General features: G+C 55.5%; 1 protein-coding gene across 9 annotated transcripts; it reads right to left on the bottom strand.

Annotated features, from left to right (window-relative positions):
- Positions 1-694: 694 nt before the first annotated feature.
- On the bottom strand, positions 695-21358 carry ZNF385A (zinc finger protein 385A). Of its 9 annotated transcripts, none has more exons than XM_036300098.1 (8): positions 21233-21357; positions 14947-15083; positions 6864-6974; positions 5130-5292; positions 3021-3263; positions 2455-2624; positions 2138-2233; positions 695-1997 (listed from the first exon to the last, which is right to left on the bottom strand). In XM_036300098.1, exons 1-8 carry the CDS (start codon positions 21240-21242, stop codon positions 1767-1769), a joined length of 1161 nt encoding a protein of 386 aa, XP_036155991.1. In that variant the 5' UTR covers positions 21243-21357; the 3' UTR covers positions 695-1766. The 9 variants fall into 9 exon arrangements, with proteins under 9 accessions (XP_036155991.1, XP_036155998.1, XP_036155990.1 ...); XM_036300105.1 differs by having other exon boundaries at positions 14947-15079; positions 21233-21319; XM_036300097.1 differs by having other exon boundaries at positions 21185-21295.
- Between the last annotated feature and the right edge of the window lie 2325 nt (positions 21359-23683).

Raw genomic sequence — 23683 nt, 5'->3', positions numbered from 1 at the left:
GGCATGGGTTTCCCACCAGAGGCACAAAATCTTTTTTTTTGTTCTTGTATTATCATTTATTTATTTTTTATTGCTTAAAATATTACAACGAGTAGTACATTTCTCTCCTTTTTTTCCCCCCTTGACCTTCCCCCAGCTTCCCCTACCCCCCAGTGTCTTGTGTCCATTGGTTATGCTTATATGCATGCATACAAGTCCTTTGGTTGATCTCTTACCACGCCCCACCCCCGGCCCCAACCCTCCCCAGCCTTCCTACTGTAGTTTGACAGTCCAGAAGCACAAAATCTTGATTCTTTCCTTTGTCTGAGACTGCGTCTAGCTCTGTCTCCCTAGATTCGTGAGACACACTGCAGGTGTCTTAGACTAGGGGAGACTCCTTTTTCATGTGGTTGGCGCCGCCTGGTGGAGTTGCAGAGAATTCGCAACAGCCGTGGCTGCAATCCGAGACCTGGGCTCAGAATGATTCCCTAAGGCCAAGTTTACACTTGAGCTGGGCCCAAGGGGGGGTGAGTGGGATGGGGAACCCCTGCTCGCTTTGCACAAGCCTCAGATCTTGCCTCCTCCCACCCCCATTTCCCTAACCCCGTCCTTCTGATCCCATTTCCTGTGTCAGTCTCCCTCACCATACAGATACATATCCCGGTGTCCTTGCTCCCCAAAACAGCGGGCAAAGATTGAAAGTCTGAGCCTGGAGAACAGAGGGCAACGAATCCAGACTTTATTGTCAGGGAGAGGGAAAAGGGAAAGACATGAGTGGAGGTCAGGGTTGCTACATTATCAAGCAGAAAGAGTTGAAGGCCAGTGGGGGGCCGTCCCCCCTCCCGGGTCAGTGTTTGGAAGGGCTGACAATACGGAAATCACAGGGGGTGGGGGGAGGTCATGCCCCCGCCCAAGTCGTACTGTGGTGTCTGGTGGGAGGGGACAGCTATTAGGTCTAGGGACTGGGATGGGGGAGGCTACAGACTGCAAATCCTGCGGAAAGGGGCGGGGGGCGGGGGCGAGGCTTCTATTGCTTTTTGCTCACAGTTTTGCGGAAGGCGAGGCGGGGGTGGGCTTGGACTGGACACCCCTTGCCCCCCTCGGTACCCCTTGGGCGATGGGTGCTGGTGAAAAGAATGGAACCCGGACTGGGGAGGAAGGTGAGGGAAGGGTCTATAGGGGCATCTACTTGGTCCCACCCAAGTGCCAGAGATGCCTCCAAGTGCTGCACCTGCGATGGGCCCAGCTAGACCTGGGGCAGGAGCATGGTGCAGGGCGGGCACAGTGAGGTTGCAGGCGGTAAAACCAAAGTGCTTATGAGGGATCCCGCCTATTCCCCTCCCCCTGTGGAGGACGGGGGTGTTCACGGAAGCGCTTCAATTTTGGGGTAGGGGGCCGGAGTCCCAGAGTCCGCTTATTGCCAAGAAAATCCATTTCTGCCCCCCGGACCCCGACCATGGCTTGTGAACCCCGTTTTGTGCTAGGTTTGGGGGGAAGGGCTGGATGGACATGGCTTTTGGGAGGGGGGGTGTCTCCAAGGGGGCTCCGGGTGAGACGGCCCCCCCTTTTCTAGGGGAGAGGAAAGGGCAGGGGGCGGGGTTCCCTGAGATCTGGGGTGTTCCCCCCCTTCTAAAGCCCCCCTCCCCCATCACCCCTCCCCTTTCCTGGAACCCCGTACCTCGGGGTGGGGGGTGGGGAGGAGAGAGATCATTCAGGGAGTGCCAGGAGGAAGCCTGGGTCCCGGCTGTAGATGGGAGCATTGAGCGGGAGGGGGTTCAGGGTTCCGGTCAGTAGGGGGAGAACAGGATGGGTCCATGCGCCGTTCGGATGGGCCCGGGGGCCGGGTGGAGCAAGGGGTGGGTGATGGGCGGTCCCTGGAGAAGAGGAGCTGCTGGAGCTGGGCGCAGGGACAGCGGGGAGCCTGCTGCCGCTGCCATTACCGCAGCCACCGCCAGGGGGCTGGGGAGCAGGCCGCCGGCCAGGGACTTGGGCAGCTCCTTGGAGAAAGTCAATGTGCTCTGCAGGGGTGGGGGAGGAGACGGGAAGAGAGAGGGAGAAGTCATTGTTTGGCCCAGTAAACCCCACCTTTCCCCGGGTGCCCCTTCTTCTCCCTGCACCGGTTTCCCAGTTCCGAATGTTGCAGCCCCCAGTGCCTTACCGCCAGCTCCGCGGCGCCCCTAGGCTTCTTGTGACGGCTCAGTAGCGGGTTGGGCTTCCCGGCCACACCATCTCGGTGCCGGCGGCTGGAAATGTGCTGCGGGGTGAGTGGGTAAGGGACTGTGAGCCCCCAGGAAAGGAGCAACTACCGGGAGGCAGGGCCATAAGACGGGTAATCACAGCCCAAGTGCCTGGCCCTGCCCCTTCTGCAGCACCAAGGGCAGCCCTATACAAGAGTCCTCACTCAAATTCCCTATTCTCCCTTCCCTCTTAGAGGGGGGAACTCCCCAGAATTCCTGGGAAGGGCCTTGGACCCACCTGTTTCAGTTGGACCTCCGAGTTGACCTTGACATTGCAGATCTCACAGTGGAAGGTTCGGTCCTGGGCAGGGGCCTCTGGTTCCCCAGGAGTGGTAGGCCCCAGCCGAGGGTAAGCTTTGATGGGGCCCAGACCACTTCGGGCCTCCAGAATTGTCTTGTGCTTAGTACCTGAAACCCACAGAGAGCAGAAGGTAAGGAGCGAAGGAAAAGCTCTCCAGGCCTATTAGGCCTCAAATACCCACATTCCCAGTTACAATATGGGAAGCATCAAGTGTGAGTGTGTGTGTGGGGGGGAGGGTAGGAGGGGGTAGGGTGGTTCCAAGTCCCTTGGGATCCTCCTACCCAAGTAAGCAAAGGGTGGGTCCGGAGAAGAGTCGTAAGTGAAAGAAGTAAGGTGGGGAGGAGGACTGAGGCAGTAAGGGACTAAGGAATGGTGGAGGTGATTAGGGAGGGAGGGAGGGAGATCTTACAGGGTACATGGGTATTCAAAGCTAGGAGAGTCAGGATGTAGGGAGCAGGAGTGGGCTGAGACAGGGGACCTGGGTGGGGGCAGGGGGTCCATACCTTTGTTATGTGCCTCAAGCTGGGACAGGGAGTTCACTGCCACCTTGCACAGAGCACAGTAGAGCAGCCGCTTGGCCTTTTCCTCCTCTTCCTTGCTACCCCCAGGCAGAGAAGCTGAAGCTGGAGTCCCCGCTTCACCTTTGCTTGCACCCTGACCAGTCTCCGGAACGCTGGGAGGGGATGGGGAGCCAGGCTGTTTCTCTGGGGATCCTGGGGCTGGACCCTGTCCATTCTCCATGGAAACTGTTGTTGGGGGAGAGACATAGGGATCACTCCAGGTGGCTTTTGGAGAAGACTCTTTATGTGGAGGAGACCCACCCCATTTCCTGGAGGGCAAGAGCCCAGGAGTCCCCACCCTGTGACAACATGCATGCTCTCATGCCCTGGGCCAGAGCCAGATGTGGTCCAGCTGCTGCAGGCTGGGAGTGAGACTGTGAGGCCTGGCTCACTCTCCATAAGCTCCACTGGTGTCCCCTTCAGGGTGAAGCTGGTAGCCAGCCTCGCCAGGGGGGAGAGGCCAGCCTCGCCAGGGGGAGAGGCATGGAACAAGGATTCACCCCTCAATGGCCTGCCAGCCAGCCTGGGCTTCCTGCCTGGCCAGCCCCCTTCCCAGAGTCCTGCCTCGTACCCAGGGAGGCATATGCCCAAGAACTCTAGGAAGGCACAGAGGCGGGATGAGCAAGGAGAGGTTGGGAGAGACAGACACAGACATCGTAAAGGGAAACAGAGACAGCAGAACCGGAGAGGACAGAGACAAGGATGCGGGCTGCTCTATAATTCATGACTCGATTAAAGATGCACAGGCCTAGGCCTCAGCTCTGGGTTCTGGCCTCTGTACAGGGGAAACTCTAGCGCTCCCATTCTTGCTCCAGTAGCTGATCCAGTTTCCGGGTCATGGGGAGGCTGGCTCCTGAGGAGGCTGGCGGTGGGGGTGGGAAGCTGATGGGAGGGGACCTCCTGACCCCTGCAGGTGTCCGCTTGCTAGTGCAGTGTGGCGTTTCCCTTTATTTCACTTATTCGTTTCTGACATCCTTTATCTCAGTCTCGATCCAGACAGCACATCTCAGGCTGGATAGGACTTAATGGCTTACAAAAGCGGGGCAGGTGTCCTGATCTCTTTAGAGAGAGTACCATAGGAACTGAGTGAGGTAACATGCATAAAGCACCTAGAACAGTGCTACTGAGGAAATGTCACCATCATCCCCTCTTTACTGAGATGTTATCAAATTAACCCAAGATGATTAGGCTAAGAAGCAGCCAGAGCACAGTTAAAACTCAGCTCACCTGCCCACCCTATCTGTGCGTCCCCGAGGGGTGTGCCTGGTTCCCAAGCTGGTGGTACAGATGCTTGTTTCTCATTCTGCTTAGTGGGGCAGGAAGGACAGGCAAGGATAAGGAGGAACTAGGCTGCTGGGTCTCTCTGGAGTTGGCCATGACTGACATCTGATGTGGTAATCCTAGGATGGGGGTGGCTCATATCTTCCAGTCATGATATTCCTTCTTCCCAGTTTCTTGGCTGGGAATATGGTTGAAGATGGCCACTAGCCATGAGGGAGAAAGAATCTCAGAGTTGCCTTCTGTAAACCCGGAAAAGACCTCAAAGATCTTAATGTTTCCCTCCCCTATTTCCCAGGAGAGAAAACTCTGGCCCAGAGAGGTCAAAAGATCTACCCAAGATTATCCATAAAATTGCCTGGGGGTCCTGGGCGTGCAGTCTTTCCTGAGGGCAGCCGTCATGTGCAGGTCCTCAGACATCCTGACTCCCTCCCCTGCCCCTCTTCCCAAGATGAGGGGCCTCTCCCTGGATCTGATGGTTCCCTTTTTCTTGAGGAAGTTTGCCAGGTGGCCTCACCCTAGCCCCTCTCTGAGTCACTGGGCAGTGGGGAGGATAGACAGTGGGAACTCTGTTGAGAGGACCTTGGGTGCGGGTGGGGTGACAGAATGGAAATTTTGCATCACTGTACTTGGCTCCAGGACTCACCTTGGGTGGGGGTGGGGGTGAGGTGGGGGCTGAGGAAGAGAGAGATGAAAGCAGAGGAGAGTTCTGGGAAGTGGGGAAAGGACAGGGGAGACAAGATCAGTTGAAGAATGTAGGAGAGTCAGACATACCTGGGTGGGGGGCTACTCCCTCTCCATTTGCGGGGGTGCTGCCTGTGGGAGCTGTGTCTCCAGGTTCCCGGATGCCAGGCTCCCTGCCTCGGGTCTTGGCAGCCTCAATGCCTTTGACTCTTCGGGCGTGGCGATTACCCTTGTAGTGTGCCTCAGCCTGGCTCTGTAGGGGTGGAGAAAGAAAATGGAAACTGAGATCACCTTTCATCTGACAATTCTGCGCACAGAGCTCTTTCAGGTCCTGGGGTGGTCTCAGCAGGATGCAGGGAATCTCTCCCTGCACCAGTGAGATATAAAGCCCCATGCCAAGGAGACCTGCTTACTCCTGGGGCTCCGACTAGCTTCTCAAGTTTGAGCCCAGACTCCACCCACTACCACACCCAGGGCCTGGTTGCTGATTCAGGCTTCCCACCTAGTCCTGAGGTGAGAGGGGAGGGCATCACACCTACAGAATCCTAAGTGGGAGGGGCCTAGCAATCAGGCCAGTTAGCATCCTCTTAGACTCCGGGCCTGTGTCCCCTGGTCCCAGGATCCAGCCTGTGCTGCTTCTACCCTCAGCCTGGGAACCCCAGAAGCTCTGGGGCCTGGGCGCTACACTGGCTACTGTCCCCTGGGTCTCATTTTCCCTGTAGCCTCTGCAGACACCCTGGAGGACCCTGGCCCCAAGCCCAGCTCTGGAGACAGAAAAGCAGCAGAGACAGCTGTCAAAACAGAGCCTCTTGGTTGGGGAAGGATAGGGAGGGCAAACAGAAGGGAGGGCTGCCTGCCATTGGCCCCCACCCCTCTGGTCTTCCACCTTCCACCAATGAGTGGAGCCTGGGTTGGGAGAGGGGATGCCTGGAGTTGAGGTGAAGGGGAGGCCTAAAGCTGGGTTGGTCCTGGCTCCCCCTACCCCCATGTGTACCCCCTGCTAAGAGCACACAATCCTGGAGCTACAAGGTCACCCAGACAGGAATAGAGTAGAAATAAAAGGCGTGGATAGGCAGAAAAAAAGACCGACAGCCTAGGGGTGGGGCAGTGGTGTTCAGAGCCTGGCAGCATGGTGTGTACATGTGTGGGCTGGGTAGACAAACAGAATATGCTTTATTTTCCCATACTCAGCAGAATGAGGCTCTGCTGTTTTTCTCCAAAAGCTCTTGGAACCTGCACCTCACAAAGCCCCCTCTAAACCCACACAGAAGTCCCAAGGGAGCCTTGGAGGGAGGAAATCTGGGAGGCCAGACACCGGGTTCTGAGTTCTTGGTGGCTTCTCCCCATGGGAAAGTCCCATGGGAGGGAGTGGGGGTCAGGCTTTGTGTGTGATTTGGAGGGAGGAGGGGGAGAAAGGAGGAAGCCAGGAGGTTAAAGGGAAGTGGATGGGCCAGGGAAAGAGTTCAGCAGAGGCCAAGGAGGGCACTGGCTCGGCAGGGGAGCCAATAACCTAACTCAGTTCTGCACCCAAGGACCAGTGGGCCAGAGGCCACATTCCCACCCGGACACCGATGGCCACCTGTGTTCCAAGAAGCTCTGAGCCAGAGATACAGCAGTCCTCAGGGAGGAGGGCTCCGCCTTAGCAGACTTCTCAAGTGCCTTCTGTCATTTCATGCCCTCCTACAGTACCCCATTCCCTGCTCTGTCCCTGATAGTCCCTCAATCCCTGCCCCTTACCCAGAGTTCCCAGCCTATGTCCTCTCCCAAGATCCCCTGGCTGCTTCTGCTCCACCCATTGAGTGGGTGGGTGGCTGGGCTTCTTACCTGAGAATTGAAGCGGATCTGACAGACATTACAGGAAATGATGGGCCTCTTAGTCTTGAGCAAGGGTCCCCCAAAAGTGTGGGAAAGCACAGCCTTCTGTACAGGGTCCATCTGTGGAGGCAGGCTGGGGTGAGCCAGGAGCCCCAGCACAAGCTCATGTCCATCATCCCCCCAGTGGCAGGAGCTGGGTTGAACCAAAATCGCCAGGGCCTCTTCCTTATCCTTCAGTATCCTGGGGGCTCTGAGTCTCCATCCTCTGATTTCCTCCCAGCCCAATCTTCACAGTACTGGAAGGGACCTGAGGGATAGACTGACCCAGGACTCCCATTTGACAAAAAGTGGGAGCAGTTTGCCTACGGTCACACCATGAGTTAATAGGAGAGCTGGAACTTGAACCTGGACTCCTGTCTTGGTTCCTCATACGCTGAAGACCCACTCTGACACCCTGACCTATCTCCTACAGCTCGGCTGATCCACCAGAGGCACACTGACAGGAAGTCTCAAAGCACCCCAGATCCTAGAGCCTTCAGTTAAGGCCTTTTTGTTTTTGTGTGTGTGTTTTTTTTACCTCCTCTCTGGGGCAAGACTGTCTACTAAGCTAAGCTTCTGGTCCCAGGAGACAGATGATCCCAGAGTCCATCTCTGGGCTCCAAGTTACCTTAACATACTCACTCCCTGGACCTCTTTAAGGCAACAGTTTCTAGAAGGAGTCAATACTCAGGAGAGAGTAGGGGGCTCTAGCAGATAATGGGGAATAAGTGGGGAACCTAAGAAGCTGGGTTGGCCTGAACCTTCCCTGACCACAAGGCTTCTGGGGCAGGGCTGTGGGGCTGGGCGGGATTAGAAGCAGGCTCTGCCCCCACCCTGGGTCAGCAGATGTCTTTGCAGTCTCCTGCCAAGAGTTCACATGAGGAGGGGAGTTTCTCTCTGAGGCTTTCCGCTATCAGGGGATAAAGCCAGGGGCCTGGAGGCAAAAAAACAACAACACTGCCTCTCTGCACAGTCCTCCTCCCTTCTGGCCCCTGGCAGCCAGGGAAAGGGGAGACTGGAATGCAGCTGAGGCTGAGGAGGGCTGGGTGATCCTCTGCACTTCTCATAAAAATGGAACCAAATTAGAGCTGAAACCTTATCTTCCAGGTGGAAGGCTCAAGTAAAAAACAGTTGCTGGGGACTTGGAAGGTCCTCAGCTCCTCAGCTGAGCCCCTCCTTGGGCCTAGGACTTCATGGTTCCAAGTAAGACACCAGAGGCAGGAATGTGAAGCAGCGGGAGGAAGGTGGTTCAAGTCAGAAAGCCCACACATCCTGTCTTCCCTCGCTCTCCCAGGAGTCTCCCCGGCTGGGTGGGGAATGTCAGGAAAGGGGCTCTAGCATCCCTGGGAAATGTGCTGCCCAGGTGGTAGTGGTAGAGGCAGGACCATGACCAGGTTCAGGTCACGGGTCTTACTGACAAGTGTTTGGCCTGCCTGCCATTGGCTGGAAGCAGCCTTTCTAGTGGCTCCCTTTCACCTCCTGAAAGCCCAGGAATAGCCAAATGGGAAGAATGGGTGTGTCTGTGTGTGTGTGTCTCGGCAGGCTGTGATCAATCTGTGCATGGGTGGAGTGTGGAAGAGTATCGTGTGCTGTGTGTCTATCATTTATGTATCAACATTTCTGTGTCGGGGGTTCTGCTGACGCCATGAGTGGCCAGGTTGTGTAATCTTCAGCGGGGTGTTTATCTGTGTGAATGGATGATGTGTTTGGCAGAAAGAAAGACAGACCAAACTGGAGACGGACTTTAATCAGAAAAAGGAGACGGATGACTGCTCTCAGCTCCCAGTCTCCAGTCTTCGGTCCTTCCTATCCAGAGACACCCCCTCCCCAACTCTGCCCCAGGTTCTCAGTCCCTGGGCTTCCTCACATGCTGGGTGGGGAATGGAAGTCAGCCCAAACAGAAACCCAACCTGGGCTAGGAAACTTAAGTAGATTAAAATAATAGGGAGAGAGGAGCAGGATGGAGAGGGGAGAGGGGAGGCCCCTGATTTTGTCTACGCCCCACCCCATCACCCCAGCCTGCTCCCCTGAGTGGCTGAGGACCCAGCGCCCTGAGGATGACTTGCGGGCTGATTACCCCAGCATCCACCCCCTGAGACTGGTCCCTGCCTTCCTTGAGTCCTTCTTCCAGGGTCAGAGCCTTTTCTCTTGCATAACCCACTCCCCAGGTACAAGTCCATAAATACCCACTAGGGGTGGGCACGGGCAGGGAAGAGGGCATCAACCCAGTCAGGTGTGTCCTTTCCACCCTCTCCTCCAAGAACTGAGGAGACACCAGGCTGAAGATGAGGGCTGCTGGGCCCAATCCCTGTGCAGGTGGAATGTGAGCCACTGAAGTGCTGCTTCAGGCCAAGGTCAAGAGGCCCTGGTGACCTAGATGAGGGCTCTCTGGGGAGGGGAGGAGGCCAACGTCTCCCAGAGCCCATTCCACTCGACAGCCCCTTCCCTGGGATTTTGGCCTAGGAACTGCCTAGGAAAGTCCACAAAATGGTCCCTTCCCACCTGCCCTCCACCAGCAGACGTGAAGGGGAATTGCTCCCTGAAGCTGGGGCACAATGAGTTGGGAAAGGCAAAGGGGAGGGGAGGGGGAAACCAGATCAGGAACACGAGGGGGGGGGGGGGGCTATGATTATATTTCCTTCCATTGCCCTTTATCTGCTGGTAACTGCTGCCCCTTGTCTGACCACCCTACTTCCCCATCCCCCCAAATAAAGGTGAAAAGGGATGGGGGTGGAATCTTAGCGATGGGAAGACCTGAGGGACAGGACAGATAGAAATAGGAAGGAGAAGGAGCTAGGGGGTATCTGAAGAGCAGGTGGAAGCGGGTGGGGGAGGGATGCTGGGAAGGAGAGCCTGGGATGGGGTCAGGCTGGGTGAGGGATCTGAGCGGCATGGTAATTTTAGGGTGGGTGTAGGACCTGATGGGATGTTTGAAGATCTGGGGGACTCCGAGGACCTGAAAAGCTGAGTCTGGGGTATCCAGTATGGTGGCAGCAGCCTGCGGGCACTAGCTGGGACCCAGAGATTGGTTGGGGCCGCGCCGCCGGTGGTGGGGGATGGGCCGGATAACCCGAGGACCCGGCGGAGGGAGAGGAGCCAGCCCCGCAGGGGCGGGCGGGCGGGGATGGGGTGGGGGTGGGGGGCGCTGCGGCAGCGGCGGGAGCCAGGGAGAGAGGAGGGGACGGGTGGCTTACCCTGCGGGACCCTGGGGGCCGCGGCTCCATGGCCCGGGGTGGCGGACCCGGGCGGGGGCCTTGGGCCGGGCCGGGAGGGGCAGCCCAGGGAAGCGGCTCTCGTTGCCCGGGTGGTTCGGGGCTGTGCGGCCGGGCGGGCCGGGAGGAGGGGAGGCGGCGCCGGTAGGGACCGGGCCCGCCCCGGGGGCGGGGCCGAGGGCGGGCCGAGGGCGGGGGCGGGAATCGGGAGTGTAAGAGGCAAGAAGAGGGGCTCGGGCGGAAAGAGGAGGGAGAGTCCCTGGGCTGACGCTAATTCCAGGGAAGACCTAGTCGTGGTGTGAGGGGCCACTCGGCCTGGCATGGGGCATTGACCAGATGGCCTTGGCTTTCCTCCACTGGGGACCCTTGCTGGGTCTAGTGTTCCCACCAATCCTATGGAGACCCTGTTTCTCTAGCTCGGACATTTCTCCTTTTTTTCATCCTGTCCTCCCTGACCCTCTCTCCCCTGCTGACAGGCTCTCTTCCGAGTTCCCAGACGATCCTTCCTTGCTCCCTCTGCACACGGGCCCTGTGCCCTTTTACATGCCACTTTCTCTGCTAGGGATGGGAAACGAGCCCAGGTAGCCAGGCGTCAGGCCCTGCTCTCTCAGCGACCCTGGACGGCAGGAGCTGCGGGCGCCCAGGGCAGAACCGACCTCAGGCTGGGACCTCCGTCCTTACCTCTTCCTACCTCCTTCCCTCGCCCGCCACCTGCTGGAGAACCAGGTTCCCTAAGACTTTATGTTTCATGCACTTGCTGCCCTCTGGCGGTCCGGTGGGGCAGCACTGGGTGATGGGGGTGGGGGTGGAGGGTGGCAGGAGAAAGCAGCCCACTCCCCTAGACACCTCATCCTCTCTGGACAGGTTCTAGGATTCCCTCTCTCACTTCTGGATCTCATCACCTCCCATTCCACCTAGGGCAGGGAGATTAATGGAGCAGAGGAGGACTGTCTTTGGGAGACATGAGGGATGTCCAAGGGCAGAGGGACACATAATACAGGGAGGAGTCTAAGGGATAGGAACTGTCCAATTAGGAGATGGATCTGGAGGTATTAGTCCAGGGAGGGAGAGACTCTGACATAAATAATAATAATTCCACTAGCACCACCATCTAATGTTGGCTGAGCCCTTGGAATGTGCCAGCCTCTGTACTGTGAACTCTTTGCATGGATTATCTAATTTAATCTTCACAACCACTATTATAAGTACAATTATTATCTTTATTTTATAGATGAGGGACCTGAGGTTAAATAATTTGCTCAAGGTCGTAAACTAGGAAGTGGCTGAACTGAGATTTGAATTTAAACCTGGGCAGCCTGACTGCAAAGCCATGTTCTTAACTGCTGCACAGAGCTGCCAAAGGCCTGTCTGCAGCTTTTCTGCAGTCCTCGTTCCCCTGCTGCAGAAGCCGACACTATTGATGCAGCCCACCACACTCACTCTCTTGGCTTCTCCAACCCTACAGGAACCTGGTTCTCTCTCCACTCCACCCCCTTCAGTGGCTCCTCCATTTCTTTTGCTGTGGCCCCCTCCGGTTCCCACTACCTATTTCTGCTTATTCCCCAAGGCTGAGGCCTTGGCCATACTATCGTTCTCTCTCTGATCCTCCCTTAAATAAAAATAATAGCAATAACATAATAATCATAGCAGCTAATACTAATTGAATATTTACTTTGTGCTGGGCATTATGATTATATAATGTGATTCTCACAACCTTGTGAGCTGGTACTATTACTATCTTATTTTGCAGCTGGTAAAACTGAGGTTCAGAGTGGTTAAGTAATTTGCCTAAGGGCACACAGCCAGTGCTTTTATAACATCAATTCAAATCCTGCCAGTCAGATACAAAATACCCTGCTGCACTCTCCAAGCTCTGCTCCTGGCTTTATATTGCTATTCCTCAACCCCCACTAGAGGAAATGGAACCATGCACCCTGGGAAGTCAGAAACTCTGGATTATTCATGGGAATCACTAAGGAGCTCTGTGATCTTGGACAAGTCATTTAACATCTCTTGGTCATTATTTCCATATCTATAAAATGGGAGAGCCCAGCTGGTGTGGTTCAGTGGTTGAGTGTGTTGACCTATAAACCAGGAGGTCACGGTTCGATTCCCAGTCAGGGCACAGGCCACAGTTGCAGGCTTGACCCCCAGTGGGGGATGTGCAGGAGGCAGCGGTTCAATGATTCTCTCTCATCATCGATGTGTCTGTCTCTCTCTTCCTCTCCATTCCTCTCTGAAATAAACAAAAATATATTAAAAAAAATAAAATGGGGGAAATGATGGGTGATCCGAGGGTAAGTGAAAATCAGGTATTTACGTGGGAGAAGGTATTCCCAGCACTTTCTGCTCTAATTACAAACAACCGGTTGCGCTTTCTCAAGTGCTCTTTTCTAGACCTTGTTCATGCTATTTGCTTCTGTCTGAAATGTTCTCTAAGACTCCTTTGAAAATCCTACTACGAATTCTTCAAAGTTCAAATAATGTCACCTGCTGCAAATTTTTCTTCTCTCTTTTTCTCCTGCTTAGCTCACGTTGGTCCCATGGGGACCACCACAGCCAGCAAGTTTTTCTTGACACCCTCTTGGGCTCCCATGCAAGCTAAATGACTCTGACACAGCTCTCCTCACACTATAGGGTAACTGTTAACTTGTTATCTTTCCTACTAAACTGTGAATTCCACAAGGGTGTGAACTGAGTCTTGTGTCCTTGACACCAGGCACAGTGCCTGGCACATAGTAGATGCTCAAAATAAATTTATTTTTTGTAGACTTGGATTGTTAGTGTCTGTTTCACAATATTTATTAACTCTTCCTCTAGTTTGCATTGCAGATTGCTACAGTCATGTCAATGTATCTCCCCTGAATGGCTCTTTCAAGATTGGGCCATCTCATTTCATTCTCATGTCTCCATCATATCTAGAACAGTACCTTGCTTATAGTAATTACTCAGTTTTCTCACCTGTAAAATGAGAATAAAATCACAGCTACTCCTTAGGGTTACTATCAAGATTGAGAAATGAAAAACATTTTGTAAACTTCAAAGTGCAATACAAATGTTGGTTTGGATTCTTTGGGAGAAGTTCGGAGGAAGCAGCTGGTATTAAGAGAACTCTATTTGGAGTCACAGGCTATGGGTTCAAATCATACCTTAGGCACATACTGTGTCAATTTAGATAAATTACTAAACCCTCTGAGCCTTAGTTTCTGTCTTTCATATGTCTAACAGGAAAAATAATGTCTACTTTGTTGGGTTGTGGTGAAGATTAAATGAGAGCATGTATAGAAACATCTACCATAGTGCCTGGTGCATAGTTGATGCTCAATAGATATTTATAGCTGAATATGGTTTGATGGTGGTTATTTGAATTGAATAAAGCTGACTTCCCCTAAACCTTTAGCTCTAGCCCAGTCTCCAGGCCCCAAATTCTAAATGTTCAAATTTTGGGCTCCATGTCCTCAAGAGGGTTCAGCAGCACCATGAGGGGTCAGCTTCCTCCTTCAACTCCCTGCCCCTGTCAAGGTGAGTTCTTCCTCCAAATCACAGCATCCCGAACACTGGAGTCATCGTTGACTCATCCTCTCTCTTCTCCCCAATCCCCAAATACCAGTTGGTTACCATGGTCTGTCAATATTTCCTTGGAAGTACCTTGCCCATCTCCCTTCCGCTCTCCTCACGCTGCCACTGTCATTAAACGCCCACTAGTCTGGTGCTCTAGGCTTCCCTTAGGCCCACATTGCTGGGACAGCCTCCTCATTGGCTGCCCTCCTCTAGCCTTGCTCCCTTCCATCCAGCTGTTCCACTCACCTTCCTAAACACTGTTCTTTATTGACTAATTTGAGAGAGAGAGAGGGAGAGAGAGGAGAAGAAGGAGGAGGAGGAGGAGGAGGAGGAGGAGGAGGAGGAGGAGGAGGAGAAGGAGAAGGAGAAGGAGAAGAAGAAGGAGAAGAAAGTGATTCGTTGTTTCACTTATTTATGCATTCATTGATTGATTCTTGTATGTGCCCTGACGGGGTTTCAAACCCGCAATCTTGGTGTATCAGGATGGCTGGGGCCTTAATCATTGCTCTTGCCAAATCACTCTCCTGCTCAAGAGTGGATAATGGCTATTTCATAGGGTATTAAATCTAGACAACTTTGCCAGCCCTCCAAGACCTACCCCACTGACCATACCCACCCAACTGTGGACTCCAGAGAGCTGGAACTTACAAACAGGCACGCTATGTCCCTGCTTATTTCCTCTTTCTGGATATTTCTGTCTTTATGGATAGCCTATCACCCCTCCCACCTCCTTGTAATCACTACCACTAATCTAAGTATTGATACTTCTCTAGATGATAGACTAGATGAGATGAGTCGTATAAAACACCCAGCACAGTATCTAGCCCATAGCAAGACCTCAGCAAATATTAGCTATTGGTATAAATAATATACCATATAACCAACAATATTTGTAATAGACTAGAAGTAAGGGAGATGCGATCCTAATCCTCACCCAAGGATATTCTTTTCTATTGCTTTTTAGAGAGAGTGGAAGAGAGAGGGAAAGACGGAGGGAAACATTGATATGAGAAACACATCAATTGGTTGCCTGGCCCGGGGAGGAGCCTGCAACCAAGGTATCTGCCCTTGACCAGAATTGAAACCGGAATCAAACCCGGGACCCTTTGGTCCACAGGCCAACACTCTATCCACTGAGCTAAACCAGCTAGGACAAGGGAGATGGGATTCTAAAAAGAGACAAGGAATTAGATACAAGGGGAAGAAGAGAAAAGAGCAAGGGTGGGTCCAGGGAGAGCGGAGGTCAAAGGAGGGTTGGGAGACAGGCTGCTGCTACTCACAGTGCTGTAGTTGCCAAAGAGGCCCAGGGTGGGGGCCGGCTCCAGTGGGAAAGGCAGGATTTGCTTGAGGTCCAGCGGGGGCTGCATGATGGGGGTCTGCCGAAGCAGAGGGAGGGGCCCTGCCCGGCTCAGGCTGCCTGAAGGGCAGAGAAAACATTGTGTGAGGCAGGAAGATTGAAGCCTGTCAGTCCCACTCCCCAGCGGGGGCCCCCACACTCAGAAGTGCGACCCCCATGCACACACACTTCCCCTGCTTGCTGGCTCCAGAGCAATGGAGCGCGGTCCCTGTGGGTCTGGGGGAGGGTGCAGGCCAGTCCTTCCCTTCTGGGTGGTTTCACTTCCCCTTTCTCTAGCCTCCCTCCTCCAAGACCATTCGGCATTAAACAGACCAGGAAGAGTACAGACCTCTGCAGACTGCCTGCGGGACCCACAGGACTTGGGAACCCTGAGCCCCACTCCCTTCTTCTGGGTTTGCTTTTCCCCAGGGAATCCCAAAAGCCAGGTTTCACCTCAGGGAGAGCAGTCCTGTGGGTGATTCATCCCACTGCCCAGAGGGGGAGACTGAGGCCTAGATTTGGAGGAGGGCTAAGTAATCTTTCAGGCTACCCCAACAGTTATGATTTTTTTGAAATTCTTAATGAACCGTCAACACCTCTGGGGGTGGGTAATAGGTGCGCAGCATTGGCTCTGGGAGGTGGCCTCCCTGCCTGCCTTCCCATGGCCTCTGTCTAACCTGGAGTGATCAGCTCCCGCTCTGCAGGAGGAACTACAACCAGGCCTCTGGGAGGGGAATGCCTTGGTCTAACCCAAATGGGAAATGAAAGTCCAGGCCAGCCACTCCACCGGCCCCCGCCCCCACTCAAACCTCCTTCTCCTCCCTCCAGAGCCATGGGAGGAGCCCCGCCAGGCTCCGAAGGGGTGGCCCCAAGGCCCTCAGGACCCTCTGGGCTCCCGCTGGCCCAGCTCCCTTCTTCGACCGACCTCCCGGTCCACCAGTTGGGAAACTCTGGCTGCTCCTCAGTGCTTGAGCAAGCCCCCCGTCAGCAACAGGGGTTCCCAGCAACAAAGGCACACCCAGGAGGCTGCAAGCTTGGCCCTGTCCTCCCCTGACCTACGGGGCACAGGGTCCCTCAGATCCTTTCTTGCTCCCTCCATAGAGACGGCCCCTTTTCATACCTTCAGTTTCTGGTGCCCGCTGCCCCCAGGCAGTGGCCTGCCCCTGGCCCCCCAGGGGCCTGGGCCTGACAGCGTCCCCTTCACTTGGTTCTGCCCCCTGCCCTCTCCCTTGCCAGCACCCCCCCCAGTCCAGTCAGTAGAATCAGCCAATCAGAGTCCTGCAAAAGTGGGGCAGAGGGGAGGGCGGGGGAGCAGGGATTAGGGGAATCAGGAGGAAGAGAGGGAGGGGGTGGGGAGGGCTCAGGCACAGCTGGGGGCAGGGAGCTGGTCCAGAAAGGGCTGGAGGGGTCTGTCTCTTCCACCCACAGCTAGGACTGGGTAGCCATGGTGCCTGAGGCAGAGGGGGGTCAAGACTGCGGGAAGCTTGGACTCCAGTGTCTAAAGGTTGCAGGAAAGGGCAGGATGCTTGGCTTTGGCCCTCGGACATCTAGGGGTCTGTATACCCCGAGTCCATTTCCTCTTTTTCTGTACACCCTGTGTCCATTCCCTTGGAGTTGGGATAGGGTAGGAGGAGAGGAGGGAGGGAGAGAGGCAGACAGACACGAATGAGTAAGAGGGAATGGAAAAGACACAGAAGCAGGAATAAGTGACTGAGAAATGGAACATAGACACAGATAGAAAAGGACCGAGAACAACGGAGAGATGGAAGAGAGTGAAATGAGAGAGAAAAACAGGGCCACCGCTGAAAAGCTGGATACAAAGCTAGAGACTAGGAGAGAGAGACCAAAGGACAGAACGCACAGCAAGACAGGGAGAGACAGACAGGGACAGACGGACTGATGGGGTAATTCAACCATCTCCCCTTCTCATAGCTTCTCTTCTCTATACCCCACCCTCCTGCCTGGCACACAAGGCCAGGGCAGCCTTAACGAGCCCCGGGTGGCATCAGGAATGGTGAGAGAAACCTGAGCACTCCCAGAGTCCCAGCACCCAGCAGCCACCTTAGCAGCTGGTTTGGGGCTGGCACTTGCCCGCCCCAGAGCACCAGAGGCAGCAGCTCAGCTCCTTGACCCTCTCTCCGGTTGAGTATTATCACATTGAGTCTCCGAGGCAGTGACAGTTCTATGGAGGTAGTTGATCCCATTTTCCCCATTTTTCATAGGAGGAAACAGAGGATCAGAGAAGTTGAAAACTTGACTGATGTCACACAGCGTATCAGTATCAGAGCTGGGATTTAAATCAGGATCTGTCGCACTCTGTAAAGTCTTTCTCTGCTACATAACCCCAAAGGACTTCGGTCTGACTCTGAAGCAGAGATCTGAGCACTGCCTTCCGTCTTGTTCAAGGAGAGGAAGGGGAGAGCAAGTTCCAAGCACTTGCTGGGATTGGAAGAAAACAGGTTGCAGTCACTCAGCTACCTACAGCCAGCAACTCATCTTTCCCACTGACAGGAGCCCCAGGGGTAGCGGGGAGAGAGGGAAGGGGAAGTGGGAGGAAGGGGTGAAATGAGGATGGAGAGAGGAAGGGACGCAAGGCCACAGGGGCAGATGGCAGCCGATAGGACGAATGGGCAGGAGCAGGGCTCTTGGTTTCAGGTGGCCCAATACTCAGTTCCTCCCCCACCCCTTTCTGGGGAATAAGAACAGTTGCTACTTTTGGAGGGATAGAGTTGCCCCTATATGCCAGACACTGTACGTCCATAGTCTCTCTGTGATGGAGCCACTGCTCACCAGCGGGTGACTAGCTAGTTTCTCGGACTCTCTTGGATTCATTTCTCATTTATCAAATGAGAACAACAGAACCTGCCTCATGGAGTTGTTGAGAGGATTGAACAAATTCATGTACAGTACTGGCATGCCACCAGGGAGCTCAGTGCATAAATGTTTGCTAAATAAATGAACCCTTATTTTGTAGATGATGACAAACAGCTCCGAGAAGGGGAGTTACTTGACTAAGTTCACACAACTAGTGAGGATTTGAATCTGTGTGTCTGGCTTTCAAGCACTACACATGTCTGGGTAGACTAGGGATGGGGGGGGGGGGGGCGGAAAGGCAGGAATGAAGTAAGGACTGGGGAAGCAGGAAATGAGGTAGGAAATTTAGGTCTTCTGCTATTTGGCTAGGTGAGAGCTTCAGGCAGGTTTGGGGAAGGGGGTGGAGAGCAAATTGGAGTGTGTGTGTGTGTGTGTGTGTGTGTGCGCGCGCGCGCACGTGTGTGTCACACACCTCAGGCAGGGCAGGAAGAACTGGGGCCTGGCTGGGGCAGGCCACTCCGGAGCCTAGCTCATTAGAGCACATAATTACCTCCTGCGGATAGAGCCTCACCCATCTCTGTGGGGAACTGCCAAATGCTCTATTAAAGACAGTTCCCAATGAACTCTAGAGGGTGAACTCTCAGACCCTTGGGTGGATGTCCATCTGTCCATCTCTGTGCCCTACCTTGCCCCAGGCACTTGGATGCTGCTCAGGTTTCCCCTCCAGCAGCAAGCCACAGCTGACTCCTTCCATCCCACTGAGATCTCGTCTTTTCCTTCCTCTGCTCCCCAGAAGTTCTGGCCTGGTCCGAGTCCCAGCGCCGTGGCTAGCTTAGGTTGGGTCTGGGGCTTCAAGCCCTTGTGGTAAAGAGTGGGAGTGTCCGCTGTGAGCTGGCTCGGGGAGTGGCTGCGTGGGAAGAGCGGCCAGGAAGGTGCTAGGGCTTGGTTAGTGCTGGTCTGGAGAATGGGCCAGGAGGAGATGCAGGTTAGTCAGAGGTATCTGCGTTACGGTTGCAGGTTGTGCTAGGGCCCACGGTCGTGAAAAGCAGAGGAATTAGACTCTGGGGACAAGAAGAAATTGTATTCGAGTCTGAATTAGGATTTTTTTCTCTCTAATTCATCTCGTTTTCTCTTCAGGCCTTTTGGCCTCTTCTCCCTCCCCAGAAATGCCTAATATTGGGCATTGAGAGGAGAGCCTTGAAACCCTGGGTCTTGCCTAATTGAGCAAGTCCCATGGAAGTGTCCCCTTCTGCCTCAATTTCCCCCATCTTGGCAAGAGGCAGGCTGAGGGCTGGAAAGGCTTTGAAGTCGAAGATGAAAGCAACAAGGGGATGGTTATGAACAATAACTCAAAACATCAGCCCTAATAACCCTGGGGTAGATGTGGGTGGGGGCAGGGCCAAAGGGAGAAGGTAGCCAGGAAGGGAAGAGAGAAAAACAACCTGGCCATCTTCCCAATCTGACAGGAAAGGGCCTCTTTCAATGGCTCCCCCTCTACCGCACGAGGGGCACAGCTAGAGAGGGCAGTAAGAGGGACCTGAACCAGGGAACCTGAGCCCAGAACCACTGCCTTAAACCTGGGCCCAGCAGCCTGGGCCTTACCTGCTGCACATTGACTCCACAGATCTCAGCATGCAGAACCTGAAAACCTTAGTGCGGGCCCTGCGCCCAACCCCTTCTTCCCTCGAAGAGGGCTAAGCTGCACGGGCCCAGGCCACCAGGCTTCCCGCCCCATCCCCCACACCCCGTGGGGTGGGCACAGGAGGGAGTTCATTAGTGCCCTCCAGGGAGATGTGGTGGGGTCCCCTTGGTGGCTCCAGGCATGCTCCCTGTGGTGGGCTCTTGTCCGGTTTGGGCAGGTCCCGGGAGCCCTCTTTAGGAACTCTTGATCAGGGAGAGTATGGCTCACACCGGCCTGTTCTGGACAAACACTGTTCTGGACAAACACGATGCTACCCCCGGGCCTCACACCTAGGGTGGGGCTGTTCCCAGGGTGGGGCCAGGGCACAGGGATTGCACAGGACGGAGGAATGTGGAGCCTGTGCTCTGGGGACCTGAGTCCAAGTTGTGGTGGTGAGGGTCCCTCTAGGTCATCTTCACAGATGGGTGGGACTCTCTCCCTGCCGGGGACACCCTTGGGAAGGAGGCAGGCAACCAGCCCGCCATGCCTTCTTCCCCTCATTCATTTCATAGCTGAGATGGAGGGCCAGGTGGAGACGGTCAGACATTAAGTGGTGAGAGTGAGGAGATTCAGGAGGGGGAGAGAAAGAGATGGAGGAAGATGCAAAGAAGGAAACAAAGACAGGTAGTGGGAAGTCAACAGGGGTCAAATGAACGAAGAAAAGCCGAAGAGCCAAGGACACACACAGCAGAGGCTGAGGCGGAGCCTGGGGCACCAGCTTGGAGCCAGGTGTCCCCAGCGGCGGGTGGGGAGACCACAGGTGTCTGGGCCTGGATGGTTGGGCTCCCACCTAAGCAGGCCCAGGAGCTGCCTTAGCCTGGGCGGAGGGCAGAGGGCAGAGGACAGAGCAGGCCTGCAGACGGTTTGGAGGCAGGGGCCTGGAGCCCAGCACACAGCTAGCTCCTCTGCCCCTCTCTCCCCCCCTCCCCTCGGGGTTCCCTCCGATGTAGGTCATGAGGATGGGGTGGCTGTGGCTGAGGGCTGTCAGAGCCCCGCGGGAGCTCCCCTCCCCCACCCGTACCCTTCCGTTGCCCCTTCCTCTCGGGGCCTCCCCGGCCCCCCAGGCAGGTGGGGGTGGGGTAGGGGACGAGGGAAGAAGGGAGCCGGGAAGGAAGGGCCCAGGCAGCCAGCGCAGGAGAGAGGGGGCAGGTCCTGGCGTGTTGGGGCAGGATGGTTGCGGAGGCAGGATCTGAACCGCAGGGGCCCTGGGATGGACAGTTTCCCACCCCGTCTTCTCCCCAGCCCCCTAATCGCCACCCCCCACCACTCACACCTCGAAGCTACACCCACCATCTTCTCCCCTCGCCCGCCCCCTACTTCCTCCTTTTCCTCTAACCCTGGGCCCAGAAGGAGGTCGGAGGGCCAGAGCTCAGGGTGGGGGGGCCCGGTCAGAGCCTTCCCCTCAACTCCCCCAGCGGGGCCCAGCCCCCTCCCCCAGCCTCCTGTAGACGGTCATATAATATTCATGAGCCTCATGAATACGCAATGTTTCATTCTGGGGAGGGGGTCTCACCTAGCTGTCTGCTCCTCTAGCATTCCCTAGATTACCGGGAGAAGCAGCAGCTTCAGGAAGAGGGGAAGAGGGGACCCCAGCTATGGAGCCCGAAGAAGGGGGAGGGGGAACCGGTCGCTGACGGGCGGCCGCAGTCACCGCGGTGCCGGGAGGTTGGGGGGGGGGGTGACCTACTGAGAGGGACCCAGGAGCCTGGAGCCTGGAGCTGCGGAGCCCACTCACCGAGGATCATGCTGGGGACCCAGGCGCCCGGGGTTCCGCGTCGCTCTGTCCCGGGGGCCGCTCTGGCCGGGCTGGGGGTACGGGGGGAGGAGTCGGGGGAGGAGCAGAGGCCGGTCTAGGCGGAGCGGGGGCGGAGCCCGCAGCAGGTGAAGACGGGAGGAGGGGGGATACCGGCGCCCAGGGCTCCGTGAGGGGGCGCCCTGGTGGCTCCTCTCTTCCTCCCGCTTTCTTTCCTATTGGCTGCCCGGGGTCTCCTGGATTTGCGGTGTCACTGCAGCCAGGGCTGGGGAACAGACATCTGGAAGACGGAGTGAGGTGATGGAGGAAGCTGGAACTAAGATGCCCGAGTTCTTGGGAAGGGCTGAGTCTGAGGGCGGGAAGTCTGGTCGTGGGGCTGACATGGGGTGGAGGATGGCTAAGTGCTCTGGGGAGGCATGGGCCCTGAGCTGGGTGGGTCACCTTGATCCTCTCCAAAGTGATGGGTTGGGCGGTGGGGGTGGGGGTGGGGCACAGAGAATGTTGGGGTCCTACTTGTTTCTCTCACTTCAGAGCAGGGTGCCTGGGGGCTGGCTCTCAGGTGAACTGTGGGGTTGAAGATGGTTGCCAAGTTGATCTATGACTGGAATCCAAATGCCTAGGTCCTTAGGGAAGGTTCCAGTGAACAGACTGTAATCAATGGATCCAAAAAGGTGGAAATAGAAGCTGGCAACTGGGATCATTGGGGAACCAGAAGATCCAGAACTGAGGCTCAACCTTGTAGGAATGACATGGGGTGGGGTGGGGGTAGGAGTATCTATCCAGGGCCTGAACTCAGGGCCCGCCCCACTGAGGTGAATTGGGTTGAAGAGGACTGGTGGGAGGTGTTTGGTGAGGTGGAGGGGAGGATGGAGGATAGGACAGAATGTATGGGCTGGGGACAATGTCCGCAGAGGCGGGGCGGAGTACGGGACACTGGGTGTACCCTAAAGACCAACAAAGGGACTTGGCTGAAGGCAGACAACTGGGACGCCATCATAAGCCTGGAGTCTGTGAGTCTGTGAGGTGTCTGGGGAAGATGCAGCTGCCGCAGCCTGGACCTGTCTGTACCTGTCCCAAGTAGGAGGGTGGCGGGAGGCCTCCCACAATGCCAAGCAGCCAGCATCAGGCCAACCCCAGGCGGAGGGAAAGGAGGTGTGACTGGGAATCAGAACACGTAAGATTTAGGGAGGATGGCAGCAGGAAGGAATAGGTCGGTGGAAAGGTGGTGGGACTGGAATCTTAGAAGACTCTGGCAAGGGAAGGAGAATGGAGACCAGCATTCCTGGGTTCTGCAGGGAAGCTGGGACTAGATGGCTAATTAAAGTACAGGAAGTTCAAGTTCCTGTTTCTGAGCCTTAGCAGTCTCTTGCCCTCACTGCACTGATCTGGTTGGTTTGAAGGAAAGCTGTTTCTGCACCTGCCAAGATGCTCCAACTCAAGGGCACGAGAATACTGGGGTTGCCAATGCCTTGAGCTTGTTCTGATCTAGAGGCCAGAGATCTCAGGGTACTGTGTCCCCGCTGTTCAAGTCTGGCCTTGGGGGAGAATGTGGGGTCTCTGAGCCCATCAGAGGAGGTCCTCTTGCTCTGGATCTGACCTCCCACTATGCCATCCAACCCTAGCATCACAAAGCCTGCTTCTCACTCCCCACATCTATCCCTCCTTGTCTCTTCCCACTCTTCTCCTCCTGGGTGGACTCCTAGAAGCAGGCATGGCTGATTGGTGATAAAGACCCCTTTGCCTTGTCCACTTTCCCACACTGCCCTAGAGACTCTGAGTTAGGGAGGTCTCTGCAGGGGTGGCTTAGCTTACCAAGGGCAGGCAGCTGGTAAAGGGCGGGGTGACCTTGCAGGCAGCTGGGGGGGGGGGGCGTGTAGTGTGTGGGGTGAATTCATTATTGATGAGCCCTGCACCCCCGGCTACTAATGAGCCCAGGCCGGCTGCTCTAATTGATGTCAAGAAACTTGAGACCCCCAGATCAGCTTCCCGCCTGCCAGCTGCCTCTCCTGGGCCTCCTCCCCCTCCCTGCACCCCCAGCTGCTCTGTTCCCTTCCCAGGGCCTCCTTTCCATCTCTACCAACAGACAAGGAAAGGGCCCAGGCCTCCCAGTCCCCCCACCCTAGTCCCTCTGGATCACTCAAGTCTCTATGGTGGGAGGCAGACAGAGCTGGAGGGGCTGGGAGATTGGGAAGGGGAAGCAGACCAGAGCCTGAGAATGACAGTCCAGGGACAGAGCGGCTGGTGCTAGATTACATCTGCAGCGTTTCTGAGCCTAAGGAATTGCTTTCTTATATTGTGAGAGACCTTGTCATTCTCTGAGACTCGAAGCTACAGGCCCGACACAGACCCATGACACCAACCCAAAACTCAAAGCCCGTTTCCCCTCCTCATTTCCTTCTCAGATAGTGTAAGAAGTCTCAGATCTAGCCCATG

Source organism: Myotis myotis, unplaced genomic scaffold, assembly GCF_014108235.1.
Source record: "Myotis myotis isolate mMyoMyo1 unplaced genomic scaffold, mMyoMyo1.p scaffold_m19_p_3, whole genome shotgun sequence".
NCBI lineage: Eukaryota > Metazoa > Chordata > Mammalia > Chiroptera > Vespertilionidae > Myotis > Myotis myotis.
Note: the sequence above shows the minus strand (reverse complement) of the source record. Positions and strands in the feature narration are given on the sequence as shown.